The following is a 22877-nucleotide window of genomic DNA, read 5'->3' on the forward strand; positions in this document are numbered from 1 at the left end:
AACGCATTCTGTTTGCAAACGCAATCAGAATATGACCTCACCTTTACACTTTTGCAACACGGTTCATCTATTTATACATAATTTATTTATACATAATTAAAGTAAATATAAATTCTTTTGATCAATTAAATTAATTAAATTAAATTTCCAACTCTTTATCTTCTCGTGTCCCATCAAGCCCCAATGTCGCGCGGAATACGCTCACGTCGGCGTAGCGCGGCTAAAAGGTAAGTTATCGCAGAATTCGTTGAGAGACGCGACTTATTCGCCGTATCATTCCGTTCACGTGTAAGCGCTTTCCTTTGTCGCAAAAAGAGGCGCTCGTATGTTACAGCCTAAAACGGAGCAGCGTAATCCCGCGGTGCTCCCTTCCTAGACCGCCCGTTCGTGGATCGCGCTCATGCGCCTTGGGAACGATTTCGGAACGTCGGAGAAGTGTGAATGGGACGACGACGACGACGACGGCGGCGGCGGCGGCGACGGCGACGGTGACGACGATCGGCGACGCGCGAGGCGCGAGGAAAAGAGGACGAACTGAGAGGACTCAGTCTGGCCGCGCGCGTCTGCGATCACTGTCGACCGTTGTTCTCGGCGACTAAGATACGATCCCGACGCACCGGGTTTCCGAAATCTAGCGAATCGATCGCACATTATAAATCCGTAGCCCCCATCGAATCCTCTTATCTAAAATTATCTGAAATTACTGTCTATTTGTTCGCTTCGTAAAGTTAACAAAAGTTTTTTTTTTAGAACCAATTTTAGAGCCAAATTTTCTAATCTTCCAATCTTGGAAGAAAAAGAAAGAGAGAGAGAGAGAGAGAGAAAGAGAGAGAGAGAGAGAGATAAGTGACAGCTCGCGACTGGCTCATCAAAACTAAAGAGAACGATAAGAGGATTCTGTGTGTCTCCGTAAACCTCACCGTCGTTCCGACCACCTGCTTGCCTTTAAAAGCGCCTGAGCAAATGAAGTGGAGAACGTGCTTCAGAGACGAGGCGCGAGTTATTCCGAAGTAAGGACGCCTCCTCTAAAAATTTATGTGCACTCGCGAATCTGATCGCGAAGGGATACGACGAAAGGTGAGGTAAGTGACGCATTTTGTTAAATAAATAAATTAGGAATTTTTAAAAAATTAACACAATTGAAGATTAAACATCAAATAAATTTGTTCTTTCATTCAAATATTTTTTTGTAATAACAATAATCATCCTTTCTTTTATTTTTATTATAAATATATATATATATATATATATATATATATTTTATATATATATATATATATTTATAATAAAAATAAAAGAAAGGATATTATATATATATATATATATATATATAATAAATTTGTATATATATATATATATATATATACAAATTTTTAATTTTCAAAAAATATACAAGTTTCAAATTTTTCAATTTTCCAATTTTTATATTTTTATTCCTGAATGCCAGTCATGTCATTAAATAAAATCTTTAATCTCCTATGAGAGAGGTATTTGAGAACGAAATGGATCCATCGATCTCGCTTGCTGTAATCAAAGCGAGTTTACGTTTATCTAATCCACTTCCATGGAAAAGCCGTGAATTTTATGACTCTCCTAGAAACGTTAAAATAGTTCGAAGATATAAGAGCGCGAGAGCCATTGTCGCGGCTCAACGATGCGCGAGAACGAGAAATAGATAAACGACGCACGATGCCAAGAAAGAGATCGGGGATCGCACGCGACGTGCGAGATTAAACGGTACAAGATACTCGGGATCCTCGTGAATGGCTCTCGGAGAAGAGCGGTGCCACGTGCCAACGGAATGCTAAACCGATAAATCACAGTGCTGGATCCTCACGTGTGCGAAGTAGACTGTAACATTAGGCGAACATCTGTGCGAAACGAGAAAAAGAGCTTCGTATACCCTCTCAAAGGTGCGAATTTACAAACGATCTATTTGAACAAATTTTTTTATAATAAGTATTTTACAATAATAAATTTAAAAATAAATTTTTAATAATTATTATTTTTAATAATTATTCTCCGATATCGAGATATAGATCTGAAGCAATCCTTGCTTTTGCGTGCAAAATAAGTAAATTCACTATTCGCGACGAGAATTTTTTTCTATAAGTCAGATTATTCGAGAAGGATCGTTATTCAAATTTGGAAATCATCCGTGCACTTCTTGAATCTATCGTCGGATTGATGTATTCCATATCGTCATGGCGCGAGGGGTAAATTCTCATGAAGTGCACGTCTCGCCACCGGCGGGGAATTCAGATTGGGTGAAAACCAGCGGCAAAGTCAATTTAACTTGCCCATTAAGAGCAAGTTAGAGATGAGTGCGAGAGATGAGTCGCGTAATATGGTCCAATTACTACCGAGCTACAACATGACGCAGAGTATTCGCAGCACGACTAATGAATTTTGCGAAAGTAGACAAGCGGGTGGACGTCTCCCGCATCTTAATTGCTTTATGGCAGACTAAATTTCTAACTCGGTTACTTGAATTATATGTTCCACGTATGCTTCTCGCTAAGTAGACAGCTTTCTGAGCAAACACAAAATTTTCTTTATTTTCCATAGAAAACTTTACTATTACCAAGATAACTTCATATTAGTTCCATATTAGTTTAAACATATACTTGGTATAAATAAAAAATTTATTCCAATAGTTTTTCTTTTATGCAAATAATCATTAACAGATTAACAATATGTACTCAGAAAAAAACACTTTCGTTAGCAAATCTAAAAGTTTAAAAATAATTTTGTTGGATAAACAATACATAGATATAAACCGAGTACATGTTAACAACTACAACGAGAAACATGGCCATTTTCTCGGCAAGCAGGATCTTGGTTGCTAAATTTTGTTTGGATCTTTAAAATTATTATATGTTCGAATTAGTTGCTAAAAGATTAAAAATGTTTACAGTATTATTATCATGTTTAAGCGTTCTATGTAATAATTTTGATGGTTCAGCAAAATTATTTTCGATTAGATTTGTATTTGGCCAAATTTTTAAATTTGCAAATAAAATTTGCTGTTCTCTTCTCTAGTGCATTACCATATTTATAAACAATAACTATTGCGTTATTATCGGGCACATGTCGCAAAATCATTATCTTATTTACATCTACATGATATACAACGATCGAACATGGATGGTGGCGCGCGTTTCCGAATGCAACGAGTTGCACGACAAGCTGTGCATTGTCCGCGCGAGTTATTCCCTCGGCGATATCGCAAACAATGCCGACGTTAATTTGTCGTTGCCGTTCGGTGGATTGGCGAGAGGCTGATTAGAAAATCTAAACGCCGAGTTGAGATCGAAGGCGCACACAGGCCCGGCCGAACGTATCCGACTTTGACGCAACGGCGTGCAGAGGCGTGCCTAAAATTCTCTATGTAACATTCCTATGTGACATAGATTCGAGATCACCTTTCTCGAAAGCCAACAGTCACGATCGCGATGAGTCACGTATCACCGTCATCGAGAAATCCTGCCTGATCATTCGTTTCCTACAACAATCGGTATCGTGCGATCTGTGCGATCGATTCGGGAGTGTCCTCGAGAATTTTTCTTCCTTTCCTTTCGCTCGTCCGTACTGAAAAGTCAACCTTATTTAGTTTCGTTACGAAGCAGACAAATTGCGGATATCTTATCGCAAAAGTTAGACGTACGCGGAAAAAATAATTTTATTGTAGGATCTGAAAATTTGGATCTGAAAAATAATTTTGTCAGACCGTCAAAATTATTATATTATTATAGAATTTATAAGTATTGCAATATTGTACGATTCTTTCTAGATTTTAGCAATTTGGACGTACTATATAATTATTTTGATGGTCCAAGAAAATTATTTTTCAGATTTATATCCAAGAAAATTGTTCATTTCACGTATCAAAGATAACCCGATTGATACTTATTGTTCAGATCCTCGCACTTTTCGACATTTATATCGTGAAGAAGCGAGTTCGTTGCCTCTTGTGTAAGATGTAATCAAGCGGCGATGGTTCGATGGCTCTATTCGAAATGGTGGACTTTCTATCGCAGAAAGAAGCGACGACGGTGTGTGCGGATCTTACACCAACAAGTTCCCTTCTAGTTCGATGGAACACACCGCGGCGGAAAGACACCCGAGAGAAAAGAAGAGTCTCGTTCGCCTCAATGAGATTTATCAGATTCCTCCCGGCGTAATGTGATAAGATCTGATACAGCCGACAAATGGGATTGCATAAATTTCCTTCTGCATCCTGTGTATTTTCCACGCAGAGGCCGTAAATTTTTATCGTACAAATGCACGTTAGACGCGCGTTGCTTGCCGAAGCACGCTTCAAATGCAAATCAGAGTCGTGAGGCAATGTTTAACGTCGCGTAATCCGCGTTCTTTTATGCTTTTCCCTCTTGCGCACGCGGTGCTTCTCTATTTCGCTAATAATAAATAATTTGCATTTTATTTGAGCGACTAATTAACATTGGGTCGACACAACAAAGTAGTGATCGATCGTCCAAGAGACTATTACTGTTGTATTATTTTGCTTATAAAAGAAATGTATTTTATTAAAATATATTTGTAGATGTTGACCGTGTCTCTTGATTGCCGTGATCATTAACAATTGATAAAAGAATTACGATGCATCTCATGTCCGTTTTCCTTCTTTCGAAAAGCTAAATATAGTACAGTCGATAGTGCATTCCGCGTGCGTTCTCCACATATGTAATAGAAAGACCGCGTATATATATATATATATATATATATATATATATGGTGTCATAAATATTACAAACGAATGCCTATGGGCGAAATTGTAACGAACTCAAAGAATACCCGAGGCGCGCGTTTTTCAGCTCACGGAAGAATTAGTAATAAAAACGCTCAACACGCTACATTACTTTCTCCCATGATCTTTATATATATGGTGATCTTATGGTGGCCCAATTGCAATTCTTGAAAGCATGCTTCTCAAAATTTTTAGAAAACCTAGTCGATATCAAAATGATATCATCTCGCATAAAACCGCGATAATTTTAAGCAGATATTTGTTGTACAACTATATAAATAAAGATATTTTTATTTAATTAAATCTCGAAGAATTTATTTTTATTTATCGATAAAAGTGAAATCACGCGATGAAAGATATTTAAATCTAAATCAAAAACAAATCTTGTTGAATGTGTATTTAAGAAGTAAAAATATTTCAATAGGTTACATAAAATGGGTCGACAAATATCAATCCGTAAAGTATACTTCTGATAAGTTCAAGAACAGGAAGAGTGTTTATTTGCAATTCGTACGGCGTACTAATCACGAGAAATTTATTTAGGCCAGCGGAAACGATTTGAATATCGCGCTTGTCATACATGTACACACACTTAAATTTGTCTTACGTATGTTTTTTTCTTAATTTAATTTAATTAGATTTTTTTAAACTTTGCTTATTCTATATTATTTATTATTTGTTTACAATTACACATGTAGAACTTAAAGAATTAAGTATTGATTAATATTATCATTTAAAGAATATTAAGGATGTATTTTTTAATAAATATACTTTATTGTTACTTTGTGACTTGAGAATTAACATTAAATAACGTAAAATAAATTTTTTTACATAAACAATGTTTCACGATGCTTAACTTGCATTTTTTGCTATTATTAAATCACTTCGTGCACAAAAATTTTAGTTTTTTACTAATAAAAAAATCATAAATCTTCCGTTTCATTCGCCGGCTTCTTTGCGTACCTTTTCGGCTACTTAACCGCTCATTCCTACTCTAATGAGCGGTTCATTAGCTGCGTACAGGGCGATCTTAAATTGCAGACATAAAGTGCAGATCACTTGTGGATCCACGAAGATTAACTCTGCTTGATGCACCGCTGCGTCGAATCAACAAGATAAATGGAACCGACAATTGTTCGGTGATAATAAATACGCTCTTTTGCAGCCTTTTAATATTATTTCGTTTACGACCTCGATCTCGATCTCACCTTTCACAATTTCTTTCGTGCAGGCAAAAAAAAAAGAAATAATATAGATGACTTAATCGTTGTTATATAAATGATCGATTTTGTTGACTGTATTCTATGAGAATATCAAATTTAAAAAATAACAATCAAAATGTATAATCTTCAAAATGACTTTAAGTTCGGTAAAATCGTTTATTTATTATTTTTGGATAACATAATTATTTTTTAGTATAGAAATAGTAACAATTATGAAACGATAATTTACAATTAGTGCCACTAGCTATATAAGTTATTTATATGCAACAAAATATATAACAAAAATTATTATAATTATTAGCCATAAAACAGTTATCAGAAACAATTCTGTCAAAAATGCCACTTTATCTCCTCAGATTTAAAAACGAAATTAAGTTCTCTAAATATAAAAAGCTTTTTGTGTAAATGTAGCCTTCATACTGTAGACTAAAATTTACGTACTTCCGTCAATCCGTCAAGTGTCACCGTATTGACGAAACCAATTTCGACACGAATACTCCGCCCTGCTGTTACACGTTTTCCGCGCTACGGAAAAAAGTCCGTAAATTTTTCAACCACCAACAGGAAAAAGTCGCGACTGTAAATCACGAGCAAGACCGAAACGGGCGATTTGTGTGAAACGCGATCAATCGCGTTCGCCGAACGATCTTCTCTCTCTCTCCCTCCCTCTCTCTCTTTCTCTCTCTCCCTCTTTCAAGCGACGTAGTGCATGTTGGAGCGGAGTGAAAAAAAAAACGCTTGCGGACCGGATTAGTCAACCGTAATTAGCGTCACGAGTTTTGCGCGCCGTCGGGCTCGCTGTCAAAATGTCGATCCGGGAGGAACGCCCGGGCGCGATCGCCAACAGCTCGCGTTGCGTCGTCGTCCCCCAGTTTCGCAACAAAATGTAAATCGAAGTTGAAATTCTCTCACCGCGCGGTCACCCTCCGGGCAAGTTTCTCCGCCCTGTCGGCTTAACCCTGGAGCGCCGTCCGCGTGACTCAATACGTAAATACCGCTTCCGTCGACGCGCGGGTACGCGTGTTGCTTACTTTCGTGCAACGGACAGGCGCGAAATCAAAATAGAATATTTTTACAGATATGGCGGATAAACGGTAGATGGTAGATCCACTTCGACGCACTTCGTTAAAAACAGTTATCTCACTTCCGCGCCGTAACACGGCGGCGTAACGCTTTGTTAACGAAATTTGACGTTCGTGTTTTATGCGCGCGCGCGATGCTTCGTTGATTTGATAAATTGAGAGATAACTTCTTTGTCGATGCGATAAAACACATCTTTCGACGAATTTAACGAGCCGGCCATCGTGATGTATATCTCGCTAATTGTAAATGCGCGAGGAAACAACGGCGTCGAAACACGCGTCGGGCGCGCCGTCGATATGATTATTATTAATTTAATTTTATTCCACGTAACACGAAATAATATGCAGCACGTGGAAGTAGAATTAATACAGCGCGAGGCATTTAACAGGTTGAGTGCGCCCGCGAATATGTTAATTATGGCAAGGAATTGGATGTTGCGGGATTGGATGTAATCAGCGCGTTTGACAATCAGATGTGCATATTTGATTACTTTATTCACTGAGCAATAATGACTACTGATACGATATTAATGTCTTTACAATGATGCAGATTTTATTTAAATGAGTATGTACTCGCACGCTATTAATCAACGTCATTATGTTCGACTAATCAGTTTATGTGGTCAAATAAATCACAAAAAGTTTCATCATATTGCGAACACCGCGAATGAAAGCCGAATCAAAAACATTGATTAATTGATTTTTTTATTTATCCCTGGAACTAAAATACTTGTACGAACTTCATAAAAGTTTTCTGATCAAGAAAAAGCTTTGGTTTGTGTATCAAACAGTGCGATTTTATTTTCTATTAATTTCATTTCCATTTTTTTTATATATAAAATATTAAAAATATATGTAAAATAGTAATAAAATAAGTATGCTTAATAAATATGATACAATTTAATTAATATTAAAGACCTAAAAGAATTTAAATAAGTTAGTCATATCAAGATATAGAACTTGTGAATTTAAATGATATAAACGACATATGATTTTTCTATCTAAACAGGAATGAAATTATTATTTAGCATAAACGTATTAATTGCGTTGATTTTAAAACTCGCGTGATCGGTGTAAGTAAGACTGGCGAATAAATTTTTAGTTATATAGCTTCATCGGGTAAAGTCAAAAAAAGTGGTATCCGCTCTCCGTTAACCGCATTAATTCAGAGGCTGCACCGGCTCGTTAATTTGTCGATTGCAATGCAATCGGGTGTACGAGCTGGCCGCGCTACGTTTTTGACGGGGACGAGAATTGACTGTCAAAAGTCGGCAGGTCTTAAGATTAAACGATGACAGATCCGCAGTTTGTCACCCGAGAACGTAAGTAATCGAGGTCGTAAAGTATACGCTTTAAAACCTCACGAAACGTTTTTCTGCGAAAGATATTGTATAAAATTTAGCCACGTTTGCCAGGTACACGATCCAGGTGTAATCAAGATCCAAAGAAGAAGAACCAATCAAAAATATTCGCAAAGTGCATCGGAAAGTACAAAAAAAGTTAAGTTAATGACAGCTTGAAAATATGAAAATATACGCAAAAAAAATTTATTTTTATTTTTATTTAATCTTTTCGATTTTTCGTTGATATGTTTTATTTATGCACAGTATGTTAATACTTACATGTTACTTTTAAACTACTAAATCGATAATATGAATTCCAATATTGTTTCAATATTTCAATTTTTCTACTTTTCGTGATTTTATCAGTTATTTTATCAACATCAGCGTTTCTAACACGATAAGATAATAAGGTATATATATATTTTTTTTTTACTAGAAGGAAATTTGCAACTGTCGGCGAATATGGACACTCGTAAACAGTGAAAGCGGTGCAACGGGTAATTTAAGAAACGAATGGTCATGGCACGTTGGGGTTAATTGGTTCGCTGCCTTTGGACAAACGCGTAGCCGCGTGCGATACTTCGCGGCGCGGCATGCACTCTTCCCTCGAATTACCTTTCTTATCTCGCGTGACGTTTTATTATGTATGCTTCTCGGTTGGTTTCCCGATTCCCTCTCTCCTCCCCCCCTCCCCTCCCCCCCCCCCGGTAGGGAAGACTGATGAATCGGTAAATTTGCAATGTCCGTGAGAAGCCGCGCACATGCGCGGTCGTGATCGCGGCATTCCCACGATCCACGTTCCAGAGAAATTCGCCCGTATCGTGGATCCTGGGATAAACTTTAACCAAAGAGTTATCAATCAATCGACCTGATTCGATGCGACAAAGACGCCTCTTTCGCGCAATTGGCACTCTCCCGATGACGATATCGCCTGGCCTTGACGTCGTTACGCAATACCACCTCGCCAAAACCACTTAGACACGCTTTGTCCAACGACCCCGCGATTTTGGCGTGTTATTAAAATAGACCGCTATTAATATAATGAGTCTCGAAGAGAGTACGTGGTCTCTCGACGTCTACAAACTTCCGAGAACTGTCGAGAGTTGATCTTGCAATAGATACCGCACCGCACCGTCGAGGGTCCTTCTGAAATAAACGTTGGATCCGGACATGCTCGCATGTACCGTGACACATCACATGCCACAATGCCGAGCATGGGGCATAATTTTTTCGGGGAGCTTTATGAGCCTCCATGGCAATAAACTTCAGAGTACTTCGTTCGTTACGCTTTTCCTCGCCGTTTTAAAGAAAGCGATTGCGTGTCGGGAATTAGGGATTGGCCGCATTTATTGCGGCTAAAAAATACGCATCAAATTTACAAGATTTTTTTCAATCGCGATAGTTTTCTCCGGGATAAAAGAGGAGAGGCTTCAATTCAACATTCGACAACGTGAAATAAAAAAAAGAATAAGGTGCAATAAAATATAATGTTAAAAAATAATTATGTTTGTGAAAGCGAACAATTTCATTTTTACAAAATTGATGGCATGCATACACGAGTGAGGTCACCAAGAAGAGAAATTCCAAGTATCTTGGACAAAAGCACGGAGAGAAAATGTCGACGAGGAGGAAGTTAGGTACACCATGGGAGATTGATGGGGTTTATTGCAATCCCGTGGAGCTTACTGGTTTCATCCATTATCCACATTACAGACATCTACCTGCTGAACTCATGCTCTTACCGATAAATTTAATGGACGAAAGACAAACGACCATTTCTATATAGTTGATTTTGTGTAGAATACTGCAAACCTTGCTTAATAAATTAATTTTCGGATTAAACGCGAGAATATAAATTTAATTGTGAAATTATCTTAACTAGATGTTGATGTTATGCACAAATTACGTAAATTGTATACACGTTCTATATATATATATATATATATATATATATATATATATATAAAACACATTATACATCAGCACCTTACTTTCAACTCCGCAAATAAAAATTGTATAGTATATTAAAATCAAATAAAAATAATATATTATTATTTTAAAATATAAATAGAAATTATATATTTTTAATATTTTTTAACGATCTATTTTTCAATATCATATACAGTCAAGATGCTTATCAAATAAGACATAGTACATAAAGATGAGTTTGAAAGTAAAATCCGATCTCATCATCTCTTGTTGCATGGTAATCCGCTTATAGGAATCTTGAAAAATCATCTCGATCCGATTATAAATGGAAATTTTAAATAAAACTTTTGTGATAAGAATACTTTTTCACATATTATCCAATATATTATAATAACAATACCAGTAAATATATTAAACAATTTCTAAAACTTGAAGCTTATACAATATATTTCATATGGGACAATATTTTTCATGGGAAGGCTTCGCACAGCTGGGCATGCTACTGACAAATGTGGAAAGGACGTGTCTGCTTCTGATGGTGATTCAAGTTTTGCTCAATGATAAGCGCGTCGATGCTGAGACCTTCACTCTGGGGTACATCACCGGTTCGAAACGACGAAGAGAGGATTTTGAATATTCCCGACCCGGTTTCCGAATATCTGGCGCCATCACTCTCGCCGTCGAGGAGGCGAGTAATCACATCCTTCAATCACACCACTTACGTTAAGAGCGACCGCAATCAGTACTGCGGAAACGGATAATTAAATTTAACACTTCAAATCACGCGGAAACACGATTAAATGTCGATTATGCGAAATTGAAACAGCTTGCGGTCGATAAAAAGAGGAGAGCGCATCGTTCTCTCTAAAAATTTATTATTAATAATCATCGTTATGTAGATTAGAATATATCAGATTTTAAAATCTAATGAAGAAAATTTTGAAAATAGCTTTTATTAATTAGTAAGTAATGGAATTAACGTTTAACCGCAAGCTATTTCTATCAGCATAATCGATAAAGTTAAACACTCCTTTTTACCAATTCTCGATTTCTCTATTCAAAGTGTTTTGCTTGAAGCCAATTTGCTCGAAATGCAGGTGAACGCTGGTGAGCTTGGTAGACGAGGGCATAAGTTGGACTTTCTCGTTGCCGAAACTTTTGGCGAGGAGGAACTCAGCATATTGATGACGGCGGATCTATGGAGGAAAAACGTTAGCGCATACGTCGGTCCGCAGGAGACTTGCATACACGAAGGCAGAATGGCGGCCGCATTCAACATCCCCATGATATCATACGTAATAATTTATCGCATCATTTTAATGTTAGGGAGCTGTTGTAGCGAGTGAAATATACCGACGTGTTTTGCATTTGAAATTGAAAACTCCTTTGCTTTTATAATAAAATTTCTTCTGTCTACATTATCCTTGAATTCTGCATTACGTAACACCGTGTAATCTGCGTAAGACTGCCATAGAAATTCTATAGAAATATTTATGAATAGCGTTGTATGCATATCAAGCTCTTCTCGTTACGCAATCTTTCTTTGATTCTATTGTAGATGCATTTCTATAAACTGGCAATAAGAAACTGGCAAGACACCAGAAACGCGACTTTTTATTTATTAGCTAATTTAAATACATATTGAAGAAATCGGAAAAACATTTTAAATTTAAGTTATATTTTATTTGTTAGTTAATTAACCATTTTTTTTCAATGTACAAATGCTTTTGAGAAAGAAAGAGAGAGAGAAATCTTTCAAATATTTATTAAAATCTGATAGCAGTTGATAAAATTATCAATAATAATATTTATGTAAATTAATGTAAAAGTTAAAATATATTTCGTGCCGAGTAAAACCCTAATTATTACACATATAAAAATATTAGTATCTATGATCTAAGAATTATTCACTATTAACTGTTCACTAAAAACAGATTTCTAAAAATATAAATAAGCGTAAAGTGTTCTATATGTACAATACTTGACCTATGGCATGTAGATAAAATCTTTACGAAGAATATTCGTGCGATACATTTGCCAGTTTGCTCAGTGTTCCATTTGAGTTGAAAAATACCGCATGTATCACGATAAATGGTCTCTGGTGTTCTTCGCAATCGTCTTGTTTCGACATAATCTGGTAATGCAACATATAATTTGGTCCCAACATTAGCGAATCATATGATAAAATATATTCAAGATTTTAGTAAAGTATAAATATGTCGAATTGCATATATACTGCATTGTCAACATATGGATATAACTGGATAAGGTTAAATCAAAATGTTTACTAACTTTTTGGGTTTTTTTAGTTTTGTACGCATAACGAAACGTCGAATAAGAAGGAATTTTCGACGTTCGTGAGAACGAGACCTCCCGATACACAGATCTCAAAATCCGTTGTTTCGGTGCTGTTGGCCTTCAATTGGACTAAAGTAAGTATTCTGATAACCGCATTTCTAAATGATATTAAAGATAAAAAAATCTATTGATATTAAAAATAAAAAAAAATTAAATATTAAATAAAAAAACAGCACTTTACCTATTATAACTATAAATATATTATAACTAATCTAATATATATTTTTATAAACAAATAAATTTTTATAACAATAAAATTGTCCAGGTAACTTTTATGTACATGAATTCAACGATGTTTGAGTTCAATAAAATGTCCACGGTCGCAACAACCATCCTAAAGTCTTTCGAAGCGGCTGGAATTACTGTGAATTATTGTCGCGCGTGGAATGAACCTTATCATGTCACGCACATGAAAAATCCTTTTCATGAGCATGTTAAAGACACGTATCGGGACACGCGAAGTGAGTAACATAATAAATGTTTATTTTTAAGCAATAATTTTTTTGTACATTACATTTGTCGAAAAGAAATCGACAAATTCCAGCTGGTGCGTCTCTCATCATTGACAACTCATCTCAAAGCACAAGTTGCCTTCTAACGTTAATCTCCTTTCACGCGAGTTTTCATTTCTAGTTTGAAAGTTCAGCTCCGTCGACAACATATCTTTTTTTTCCCCAATCTTGTACTTGTACAATTCAAAATAGACTACCCGCATTTCAGTACCTTGATTTATATCGCGGTACGACGGAATGAAACCTGCATGGGAAACTACCCGCATACTACAAGAGCAAGTGTCCCAGACTAGTAAATAGATACTGCATGCTACTCGTCTCATTAGTCATGCATTTATTTAAACGCATTAAGAGACCGAGTTCTAAAAATAAACGTCTAAACGTGACCGGTTTTTAGCAATCGCACGCCTCGATAAAGCGGACGCAATAGACTAAAAACCGGAAAGAGGAGTTCCGACTATGGCGTGATTTTCTTAACGCGAATGACGCATGTATGTTTCAGTTTACGTAATTCTTGGTCATTATTATGAACATATGGGTCTCTTGATGGCTCTGGATGAAATGAACCTCTTGGAAAAAGGTATAAATTTGCTGTAGTAGAATAATCAGGTACATATATTGAAGAGTAAACTGTCATTAGTTATAATTTTTAAACTAAACATAATGCACGATCGTATTACAATGCGGAATATATTTCTATTTCTCATACATATTTATCAACAAAATAATCTAGTTAAAAAAAGTAAGACTAACCGAGATCGTCGTTTTCTATTAATTCATTTTTATTGCTACTAATTATTAATATATCGTAAGTCTTTCCTCGTACCATATTCTTTTACATAATTTTACAATTCTATAGTTGTCTCTTTTAATTCTACCCCTTCCCTCGCTCGTTTATCTTTCTCAAATGAGATCGTCTAACTATTTTACGTCGCAGGCGAATATTGGGTGGTCGGCGTTGACATCGAACAATACGATGAGAAACGTCCGGACAAGTACCTTCGTGGATTGTGGCAAAAGGAGACGGACCTGTCAATCGTGAACGCGTACCGCAGTTACTTCAGCATAGTTGCATCCGCTCCGATCAACATCATGAATTTCACTAAACTCATCAACGAATACAGACAGAAGCCGCCATTCAATTTTACAAACCCGTTAGCCAACATTGGAGGAGTAGTTCAGGTGACTACTAGAGATGATGAAAATTATAGAGAGAGATACGTTCCTATCTTGCTAGACTTAAAGATATCGCATTACGAAGTTTGGATTTCGAGAACTTCGGAACTTCTTTCAGCTTCAAAAACTTTTATTTCGATTGGCATCATCCACTTTGTTTTCAATTTTTCTCTCTTCGTAAAATTTTACGCTGTCAATAATTATATCGTTGTAGAATATCCTTCTCTGAGCTATTTTGAAAGTGACTCATTTGCGAAAAAAAACTATAAAAACCACAAAAATTTAATTAATTAACATTATAACATTTTACTTTAATCATCGTATCGTCGTGTAGTTTAGTTACTCAAAGTTACTCGAACTCGAAAATTGCGCATAATAATTCACGTACCATCGCGTTGCACTTCGGAACGGAATTATAAACAACGCCGCTCTACGTGTGGCGAACCATCCCCGAAATTATCACACTCGTTCGCCCCCATCATTATCTTTTCTTTTTCTCTTGCAAAAGATGACTCGTCAATTCGTGTAATTCAGGACGCGATATCTTCCGTAGAAATCGCACAGAGCGCGCCTTCCCGCCGCACTCACCCCCAATCCCGGAGGCGTAATCGTTACTTTGTGTTATAAGGCAGATTGTGCCGGAGACAGCCTATTTGTACGATGCGGTGCACCTTTACGAGAGATCGCTGTTGGCTGCCCTCGACGAGAAGCGGGATCCCCGAAACGGCCGGGAGATGGTGTCGGCATTACACGGGGTTCATTATCGAAGCGCAATGGGGTATGTACGTAAGGAAGTAACAAAACAAAGGCGCAAGCTCGTTCGATCGTTCGTCGTGCATCATAATGTTTTACAACATGCAAATGCATCGAGCACTTTCGTTCGGAAGAGGAACGTCACCTGATAATTTCTCGGCCGAAAGTGCCGACCGAAAAAGAGGGGAACTCGGGAAGGGAGAAGGAGGAAGAGCTTACGCGTGCTCGCGTGGTGTATTTTCGGCAAAGTAATTACTGTTTCCATGCCGTAACGGAGCCGTCCAAGTCGAAAGCTAAGCGATTTATCATCCACGATCGCCACGTTTAATAGTTGACGATTAAGGCAGTATTATTATCTTGCGATCTTTTTCTTCACGGGCAAAATCTTATTTGCATCGGGCATCTGACCCTGTCGCCTGATTAAGATTACACTTTGAATTAATACTTGTTCCTTTTTTGTTATAAATAAAAGTTATATTTGTACGTAGTTTATTATGATAAATGTTACATTTGTACGGAAGTAATTATGATAAATATTAAACATTTTACTTTTAATTATTATTAATATCTCTTAGCATTATTTTATAATTCGTAAAATTATGTATAATATGACATTGACCAAACCTTTTTTTTTTTTCAATTGTAATTGCAAATACAGAGTTATATCGGGATGCACAGCTATTCTATCTAATCAATTGAATGAGCATAACGGTATTCGCATATTACGTGCCTAATCAATTCTGTAGGTACATGGTATACATGGATGAGAATGGCGATGCTGAGGGCAATTACACATTGATCGCGTTGAACAATCAATCCTCGAGAGGCTATGGACTTTATCCAATTGGCTATTTCGTTGGAAAAGAGCAAGGAACAAACTTGCCCGTAAGCGAATTATTATTCTCGTGGTAATTTTTGGAATAGTAACCAATTTCTTATTTATAACTCGAAAACGAGAAGAAAATGCATCCATATTATTTTGCATTTCTTCATTCCTAAATTTTCTAACAATATTAATAACTGTAATTTAAATTGCTTTAAAAATTAACTTATTATTTACTAGAAACTTCGATTAACTAAGAAGATATCGTGGATAGGAGATGGACCACCGGTTGCAGAACCTTATTGCGGATACCATGGTGAAAAATGCAATTGTAAGATATCTCGAATTTAATTACTCTCATATTAATATCTTTAAAAATACACGGCAATGTTTTCTTTTTACATTTTAAGAATTGGTATAAATATTTTTTATTAATACGTATTTTATATATTATATACATAAAAATATTATCTTGTAATTTTAAATAAAATTATTTAATTTGATATTCAAATAATGTAAACTGCCTCATTTTAATAATCATTTGATATCTGTTTTACAGCTCATACCGGCGAAATTGTTGGAGGCATCGCCGGCGCGTTGCTACTTATTATCGCAGCAGTCGCTTTGATTCTTTATAGAAATTGGAAATATGAACAAGAGTTAGACAGTTTACTGTGGAAAGTCAACTACAAAGACATCCAGATCAAGGAGCAAAAGGATGAAGCAGCCAACGAGACGCCCGCCAAATGCAATTCTAAGGTAATTGCTTACGAGTCATAACGCTGCCATTCGGATATTCTCAGAAATATTTTCATTTCTGAAATTTCATTCTTTTTATATTTTCTTTCTATCATTTTTAATTAGTCCACAAGGTATACAGTGATTAAAATCATTTATATTTGCATAAAATTTATTTCACTCATAAGTTTCATCAAATTTTTAGGTGTAAAATTATAATGAGTCTTTTAACGAGTCATAAATTATAAATAAATCTTTTTGTACATTTATAATTATATTATTATTCTTGTTACAAAAGTCGTATTAATATAGAATAAACTTATAATATTTATAATTATAATTAAAATACTCCAATATAATACGTATATTTTTTTTTTTTTGTAAAGTCATCAACGATAGTGCGAACTAGTCAAGTTTCACTAAGTTCTAATCCAGAGGACTTTCGATATTCTACAATATATACGCAAATTGGCACATACAAAGGGCGAATTTTTGCTATTAAAAAAATCAGGAAGAAATCGATTGAGATCACGCGAGAAATGAAAAAAGAACTGAAAATGGTAATGTTTACAAGACCAATAATTTTAATTTAATTTTGTAATTATAGTATAATAACTGTTATTAAGTAATTATTGTAAAATCTTGCTTGTTATTAAGGCAATATATTTTCAGATTCGCGATTTAAGACACGATAACTTGAATTCGTTTATTGGTGCATGCACCGATCCGCCTAATATATGCGTCATCGTCGAATATTGTGCACGTGGTAGTCTTAAGGTCGGTAATTTTTATAATTAATGTAATTAGTATATATTTAAATATCGATTAAATATCCAGATATTATCAAATTATGTTAATTCCAATAATTTCGGATTTCTGATGATTCTCTTAGCAGAGAAATGTTTTTCTTTCAGGATATACTGGAGAACGAAGACATAAAACTCGACAATATGTTTATGGCGTCTCTCGTCGGAGATATTATTAGAGTAAGTTAACAATTTTATTTTTAAATTAGATTTAGCTTTTTGTATTCAGTTCTCTAGTCGATAGAAAATATTTTTTTTTCTTTTGCTAGAATATGATTAAATTTCCTCCGTATAACAGACTGGATGAAACATCCGTGACAGGAGAAAAGCAATTTTGAAACTTGTCCACACTTCCTCCAGTCGCAAACTTTTGAACTCCGAATAGGAGTACGTTGTTTGAAACTTTCAGTTTTACTATTATTACTCACAGAAGTACTTTTTATTTTAACGACTTTAATTTTTATTCTTGGCTTTTTTCATAAAGAAATGTCTTATAAACAAATATAAACAAACATAAATAAATAATGAAATGTAATCGAAAATTACGCAATTACACAAAATAATATATTTCGTTTATTTTTTTCATAAAGAATTATTTTCTAGTTAATAACATAATTTGCTTTAAACTTTTTGTATATTAAAAACATTCAATATATATGAATTTAATTATTCCAATATTTTATTACCGAACAAAAGCAGTATTTTCATAATAAATAAGCAAATAGTCTTCTCCTGCATCTTTATATCTATATGAGATTTGTGTTGCGTATCAAAATACCGTCATTTCCAAAACATAAATTGAATGATATCTTCCTAGGGAATGATTTATCTTCACGAGTCAGTCATAAAATACCATGGATCGCTCAGCACATCAAACTGTCTCGTGGATTCGCGTTGGGTCGTAAAACTGGCAGATTTCGGCCTCCACGAATTCAAGCGAGATGCGGAATGCGATCCCTCTGACGTCATAAAGAAATATCATGGTAAACTCGAGAAAATATTAACACTCTATTCCATATCGTATATTCAATTTTTCAATTTTAACAGTTTTATTAAGTCCTCCTTTTGTAATCTTTTATGATGTAAAGTGAGAAATATATAAATCGCAGCCAATTCATTAATATTCATCATAACACTTCATTTCATCATAAGCAAAGATAAATTTATATTAATTTCATTCATTTCCATAGGATTATTATATAAAGCGCCTGAATTATTACGATCTACTCGTCTCGGGGAGCCAACTGCTCGTGATTTCCAAAGAGGGGACGTATATTCGTTCGCTATAGTTTTGTACGAACTTCAGGGACGACATGGGCCATTCGGTATTACAGAATTATCAGCAGCTGAAATATTGAAGAAAGTAATTGCAAGAGATTCTGGAATATCATCGTTTAGGTAAGCTACTTAACTTTGGGAAATATAATTTTAATTAAAGAGATTAAAGAAGTTTTTCTTTTTCCTTCATAAAACTTACGGCAGACCACCATTGGATCAATTGGAAAACACGTTCGATTTTGTTCGTGAGTGTTTATTAGAATGCTGGGCGGAAAATCCAGAATTGCGCCCGGATTTTAAAATGATAAGAAACAAATTAAGACCGCTGCGAAAGGGCATGTGAGTCTTTTTCATTATTATTTTACACAAAATAACATATATATATATATATATATATATATATATATATATATATAATTAATCTTATGGAAAGTAACATTTTTTCGAGAATTATATTCTCTTTTTTTATTTGACTAATAATAAATAAATTTATTTAGCGTGTAAAATAATAACAGATATAAAATTTATACTTTTATCATAGGAAAGCGAATATTTTCGACAATATGATGGCGATGATGGAAAAATATGCGAACAATCTTGAAGCACTTGTTGATGAGCGAACAGATCAATTGACTGAAGAAAAAAAGAAAACAGGTTTAGTAAAAAAAAAAAATAGAATTAAATTCTACTATTATTATTTTGTTGTTATCTGAGAGAAATATGAATAGATGATTCATAAGTATAATTTATATCTTATAATTTATATCTTCTTTCAGACGCATTGTTGCACGAAATGTTACCGCGTTATGTAGCCGAACAATTGAAAAAAGGACATAAAGTAGAAGCTGAAAGTTTTGACTGTGTCACCATTTATTTCAGCGACATTGTTGGTTTCACATCTATGTCTGCGGAAAGCACGCCATTGCAAGTGAGAAGTAATTTTTACATAATACGTGTTTACGTTAAAACGACATATTTAAATAAACGTGTTATTAATTGCTGCTGTATAAACTTGATTAATTTTTCTTGTTAAAAATATATTCGCATACATAATATAGCCACGTTGCTGCGTTCCAGGTTGTTGATTTTCTGAACGATCTCTACACATGCTTCGACTCGACCATTGAAAATTATGACGTTTACAAAGTAGAAACTATCGGGGACGCTTACATGGTGGTAACTATGACAAAATTAAAAATTACACAATTATTTAAATTACACAATTATTTAAATTTATTCCAGACAGAAAACTTATAAATTATTATTAATGAAGTTGTTTAATAATTTTGTCATTCTACATTTTTCTATCCCCACCAAATTTTATCTTGTAGGTAAGTGGACTGCCGATAAGAAATGGTATTCAGCATGCTGGTGAAATAGCGAGTATGTCATTGTGCCTATTAGACGCCATCAAGCAGTTCACCATTCGTCACAGGCCGCTTGACAAATTGCAACTCCGTATAGGAATACATTCCGGTACGCTTTTTAAAAGAACATTTTAATGAGAAAAAAATGAATAATGATAACTTTTACCCATATAGGTCCAGTATGTGCTGGCGTGGTCGGACTAAAAATGCCACGATACTGTTTATTCGGCGATACAGTTAACACCGCTTCGCGTATGGAGTCTACGGGATTACGTAAGCGTTATCGATAATTTTTTTAATGTACAACCCGTATCGATATGAAATAAAGCGTTAGGCTAAATGTAAATGTACAAGTGGGTTAATGAGTAACTAAGACAAACTGCTAAATTTGACTTCGACCTTTATAAATATCGTCCGCACGATTGCTCAATAGAAACGCGTTGCCAAAATTCTTGATATATAAATTTTGCGTTTTCGTAGCGCTGAAAATTCACTGTAGCAGCGAGACGAAGCAGCTGCTGGACCAACTGGGAGGATTTAGCCTCGTCGAGCGCGGGGTGGTTTCCATGAAGGGCAAGGGCGAGCGTTTGACGTATTGGCTGATCGGAGAGGATCCGATATTACGCGGCAAGCGGAACAAGGAAAGAGCGAGCAAGCGAAACGGCGACGGCAAGAAAAACAGCACGGTGGACTCTTTGGTTCCTCGAAGTTCCCTGAAGAACAAGTCTCTCGTCAGATCGACTTTCATGAGGTGTTCCAGCGAGTCCCCGAAGCGCCTGCGATTCGCCAGCTCGGATCATCTCGATCAAAAGGGCTCCAGAGTGAGCCAGCTGGAGTCGATAGTCGACAACAGTCCGTGCAAGATGAAGATCTCGTGCGCGTTGCGATCATCCTGCATGGAGAGCTGGCGATCCTCCAGCAACTCGTGTCCCTGCGTCGAGAAGCTCTGCGATCAGGAAACTCAACCGAAACTCAACCTGACACCAATGTCGCCGGACATCAAGAACGTGCCGCTGCTGCGGACCAATCTGATCTTTGGCAACGAGTCGTGCCTTCTGCGACCTGGAACCAAGAGCTTCCGTTTTGGCACCCCCGGGATACTTCAGATCACCTGTAGATCGGCACCCAGCAGTCCCAAGCACAGCACGGTGATGCTAAACGCTCAAAAAAGAGCGGTGCAGTCGAATGAAGAGATCGATGGATGGGACGCGATGACGCCATTAATTTATTATCCGGGTGGTCGTTTGGATTCAAAGAGTTAAGTCACGGATATATGAATGATATCGAGAAGTAGCAAAATTTATAAAGATTAATTCGTATAAAAAAATACGGCTATCTCACGACAATCAAAAATCTTGCAAATAATGTACGCCAAATTTTTTATCTATAATATCTATCTGCCAATCGTCACTTTGTGACAGTTAATACATTTTTAACGATATTTCTCGCTTATACACGACGTACCAAAGCGCACTGCACGTACAAACTTTACACACAGATATCAACGTATTATTTATAGCTAATGCAGAGACAATGACATATCTCTTTCTTTCCCTTCCAACGCGTAACGACAATATATTCCTTACGTTAGCGTAGACAATTGTGAAAGGCTCGTGCTTCTTAAATAAATATCTAGTCAATATTACTTTAAGTATCATATTTGTCTCTGAGCATTTTCATAGAACTGCCAAACGATATATTAAAAAAAATTGAGTCTTCTAGTGTTACATATGAATATCTACCAATATTTATTCCATTATTGATGATCAAGGAAATAAATATATTATTATTATTTCTAAATATTTTTGAGAATCATAATCTATCTTAGTGAATGTTACATTTTCTCTTAATAAACATTACATTATTTCTTTCAGAAAAAGATTTCCTTATATATATCACATATATATATATATATATATATATATATATATATATATATATATATATACATCATGCATGAAATGCATTTCCTCATACTTCTCCTTAGAACGCGTACGTCAAATATCAAAAGAAAATGTATATTCGCAAAAAATAAAGAAAGCTAAAAATGATTGCGATATTTTATTTTTTGCAAAACCCACTTTTAATACATCGTACATCCCGAATAATTCTTTTGTATTTTATATGTTCTTCCCCCTCTCTCCTTATTCGCATAATTATTTTCATAAACTTTGTGCGATAAATATTCAAAATACGAAAGACACATATCTCTCGCCTTCGAGAGATCCGCCGTCACTGTGCACACATTATAATACGGGGCTTAGTTCGCGCAGACGTCATACATAAGTGCAATGGCTTCAAACGTAACCCGGCACACGCGAACGATGCGTGATAGAGGCGGCGGCGATAACGACGCGCAGAGATCCATTACGTTATTATGAGGAAATTAATTAAGCCCGGCTGACACGAGGCGATGCGATATTATGCATATGTTATGCATATTTCTACACTTCTATTCTCCTTTTATCCGTCCGCACCGCACTGGACGACGTGTTAAAAAAGCGAACAAAGTCGAGGCGGACGCGTTGAATAAAACAGCGCGAAGGACGACAGCGGATTCGCTAAAAAAGAAAAAAAAACAGAAAGAGGGAAGAGAAAGGGAAAAAGAGCAAGACCAATCGTGTGCTTGTGATTTCAGATTATTCGCCTCAATAAAATTTTTCTGCGTTATCGATAAGCGCGCGACGACCATTATGTTTCCAACTATGTCGTTCACACGAA

At 35.7% G+C, this 22877-nt stretch overlaps 1 protein-coding gene and 1 long non-coding RNA gene across 3 annotated transcripts; one reads left to right on the top strand and one right to left on the bottom strand.

Moving 5' to 3' along the window:
- Positions 1 to 10841: 10841 nt before the first annotated feature.
- LOC105430592 (guanylate cyclase 32E) lies at positions 10842 to 22035 on the top strand. Of its 2 annotated transcripts, XM_089083766.1 has the most exons (22): positions 10842 to 11033; positions 11443 to 11640; positions 12655 to 12777; positions 12969 to 13164; positions 13718 to 13795; positions 14153 to 14397; positions 15024 to 15169; positions 15891 to 16029; positions 16208 to 16298; positions 16527 to 16726; positions 17092 to 17265; positions 17378 to 17482; positions 17620 to 17691; positions 18329 to 18494; positions 18702 to 18909; positions 18994 to 19128; positions 19331 to 19443; positions 19566 to 19717; positions 19867 to 19965; positions 20121 to 20265; positions 20331 to 20429; positions 20637 to 22035. In XM_089083766.1, the coding sequence occupies exons 1-22, from the start codon at positions 10842 to 10844 to the stop codon at positions 21416 to 21418; spliced, it is 3858 nt and encodes a 1285-aa protein (XP_088939892.1). In that variant the 3' UTR covers positions 21419 to 22035. The 2 variants fall into 2 exon arrangements, with proteins under 2 accessions (XP_088939892.1, XP_088939894.1); XM_089083768.1 differs by lacking the exons at positions 10842 to 11033; positions 11443 to 11640; positions 12969 to 13164 and having other exon boundaries at positions 12677 to 12777.
- On the bottom strand, positions 10986 to 12646 carry LOC148934707 (uncharacterized). Its single transcript, XR_016141066.1, has 3 exons — positions 12332 to 12646; positions 11384 to 11541; positions 10986 to 11090 (listed from the first exon to the last, which is right to left on the bottom strand). It is a non-coding gene; the product is annotated as an uncharacterized LOC148934707 (long non-coding RNA).
- Positions 22036 to 22877: the final 842 nt, after the last annotated feature.

The sequence above is a fragment of the Pogonomyrmex barbatus genome, unplaced genomic scaffold (assembly GCF_055798465.1).
Source record: "Pogonomyrmex barbatus isolate J1 unplaced genomic scaffold, ASM5579846v1 scaffold8, whole genome shotgun sequence".
NCBI lineage: Eukaryota > Metazoa > Arthropoda > Insecta > Hymenoptera > Formicidae > Pogonomyrmex > Pogonomyrmex barbatus.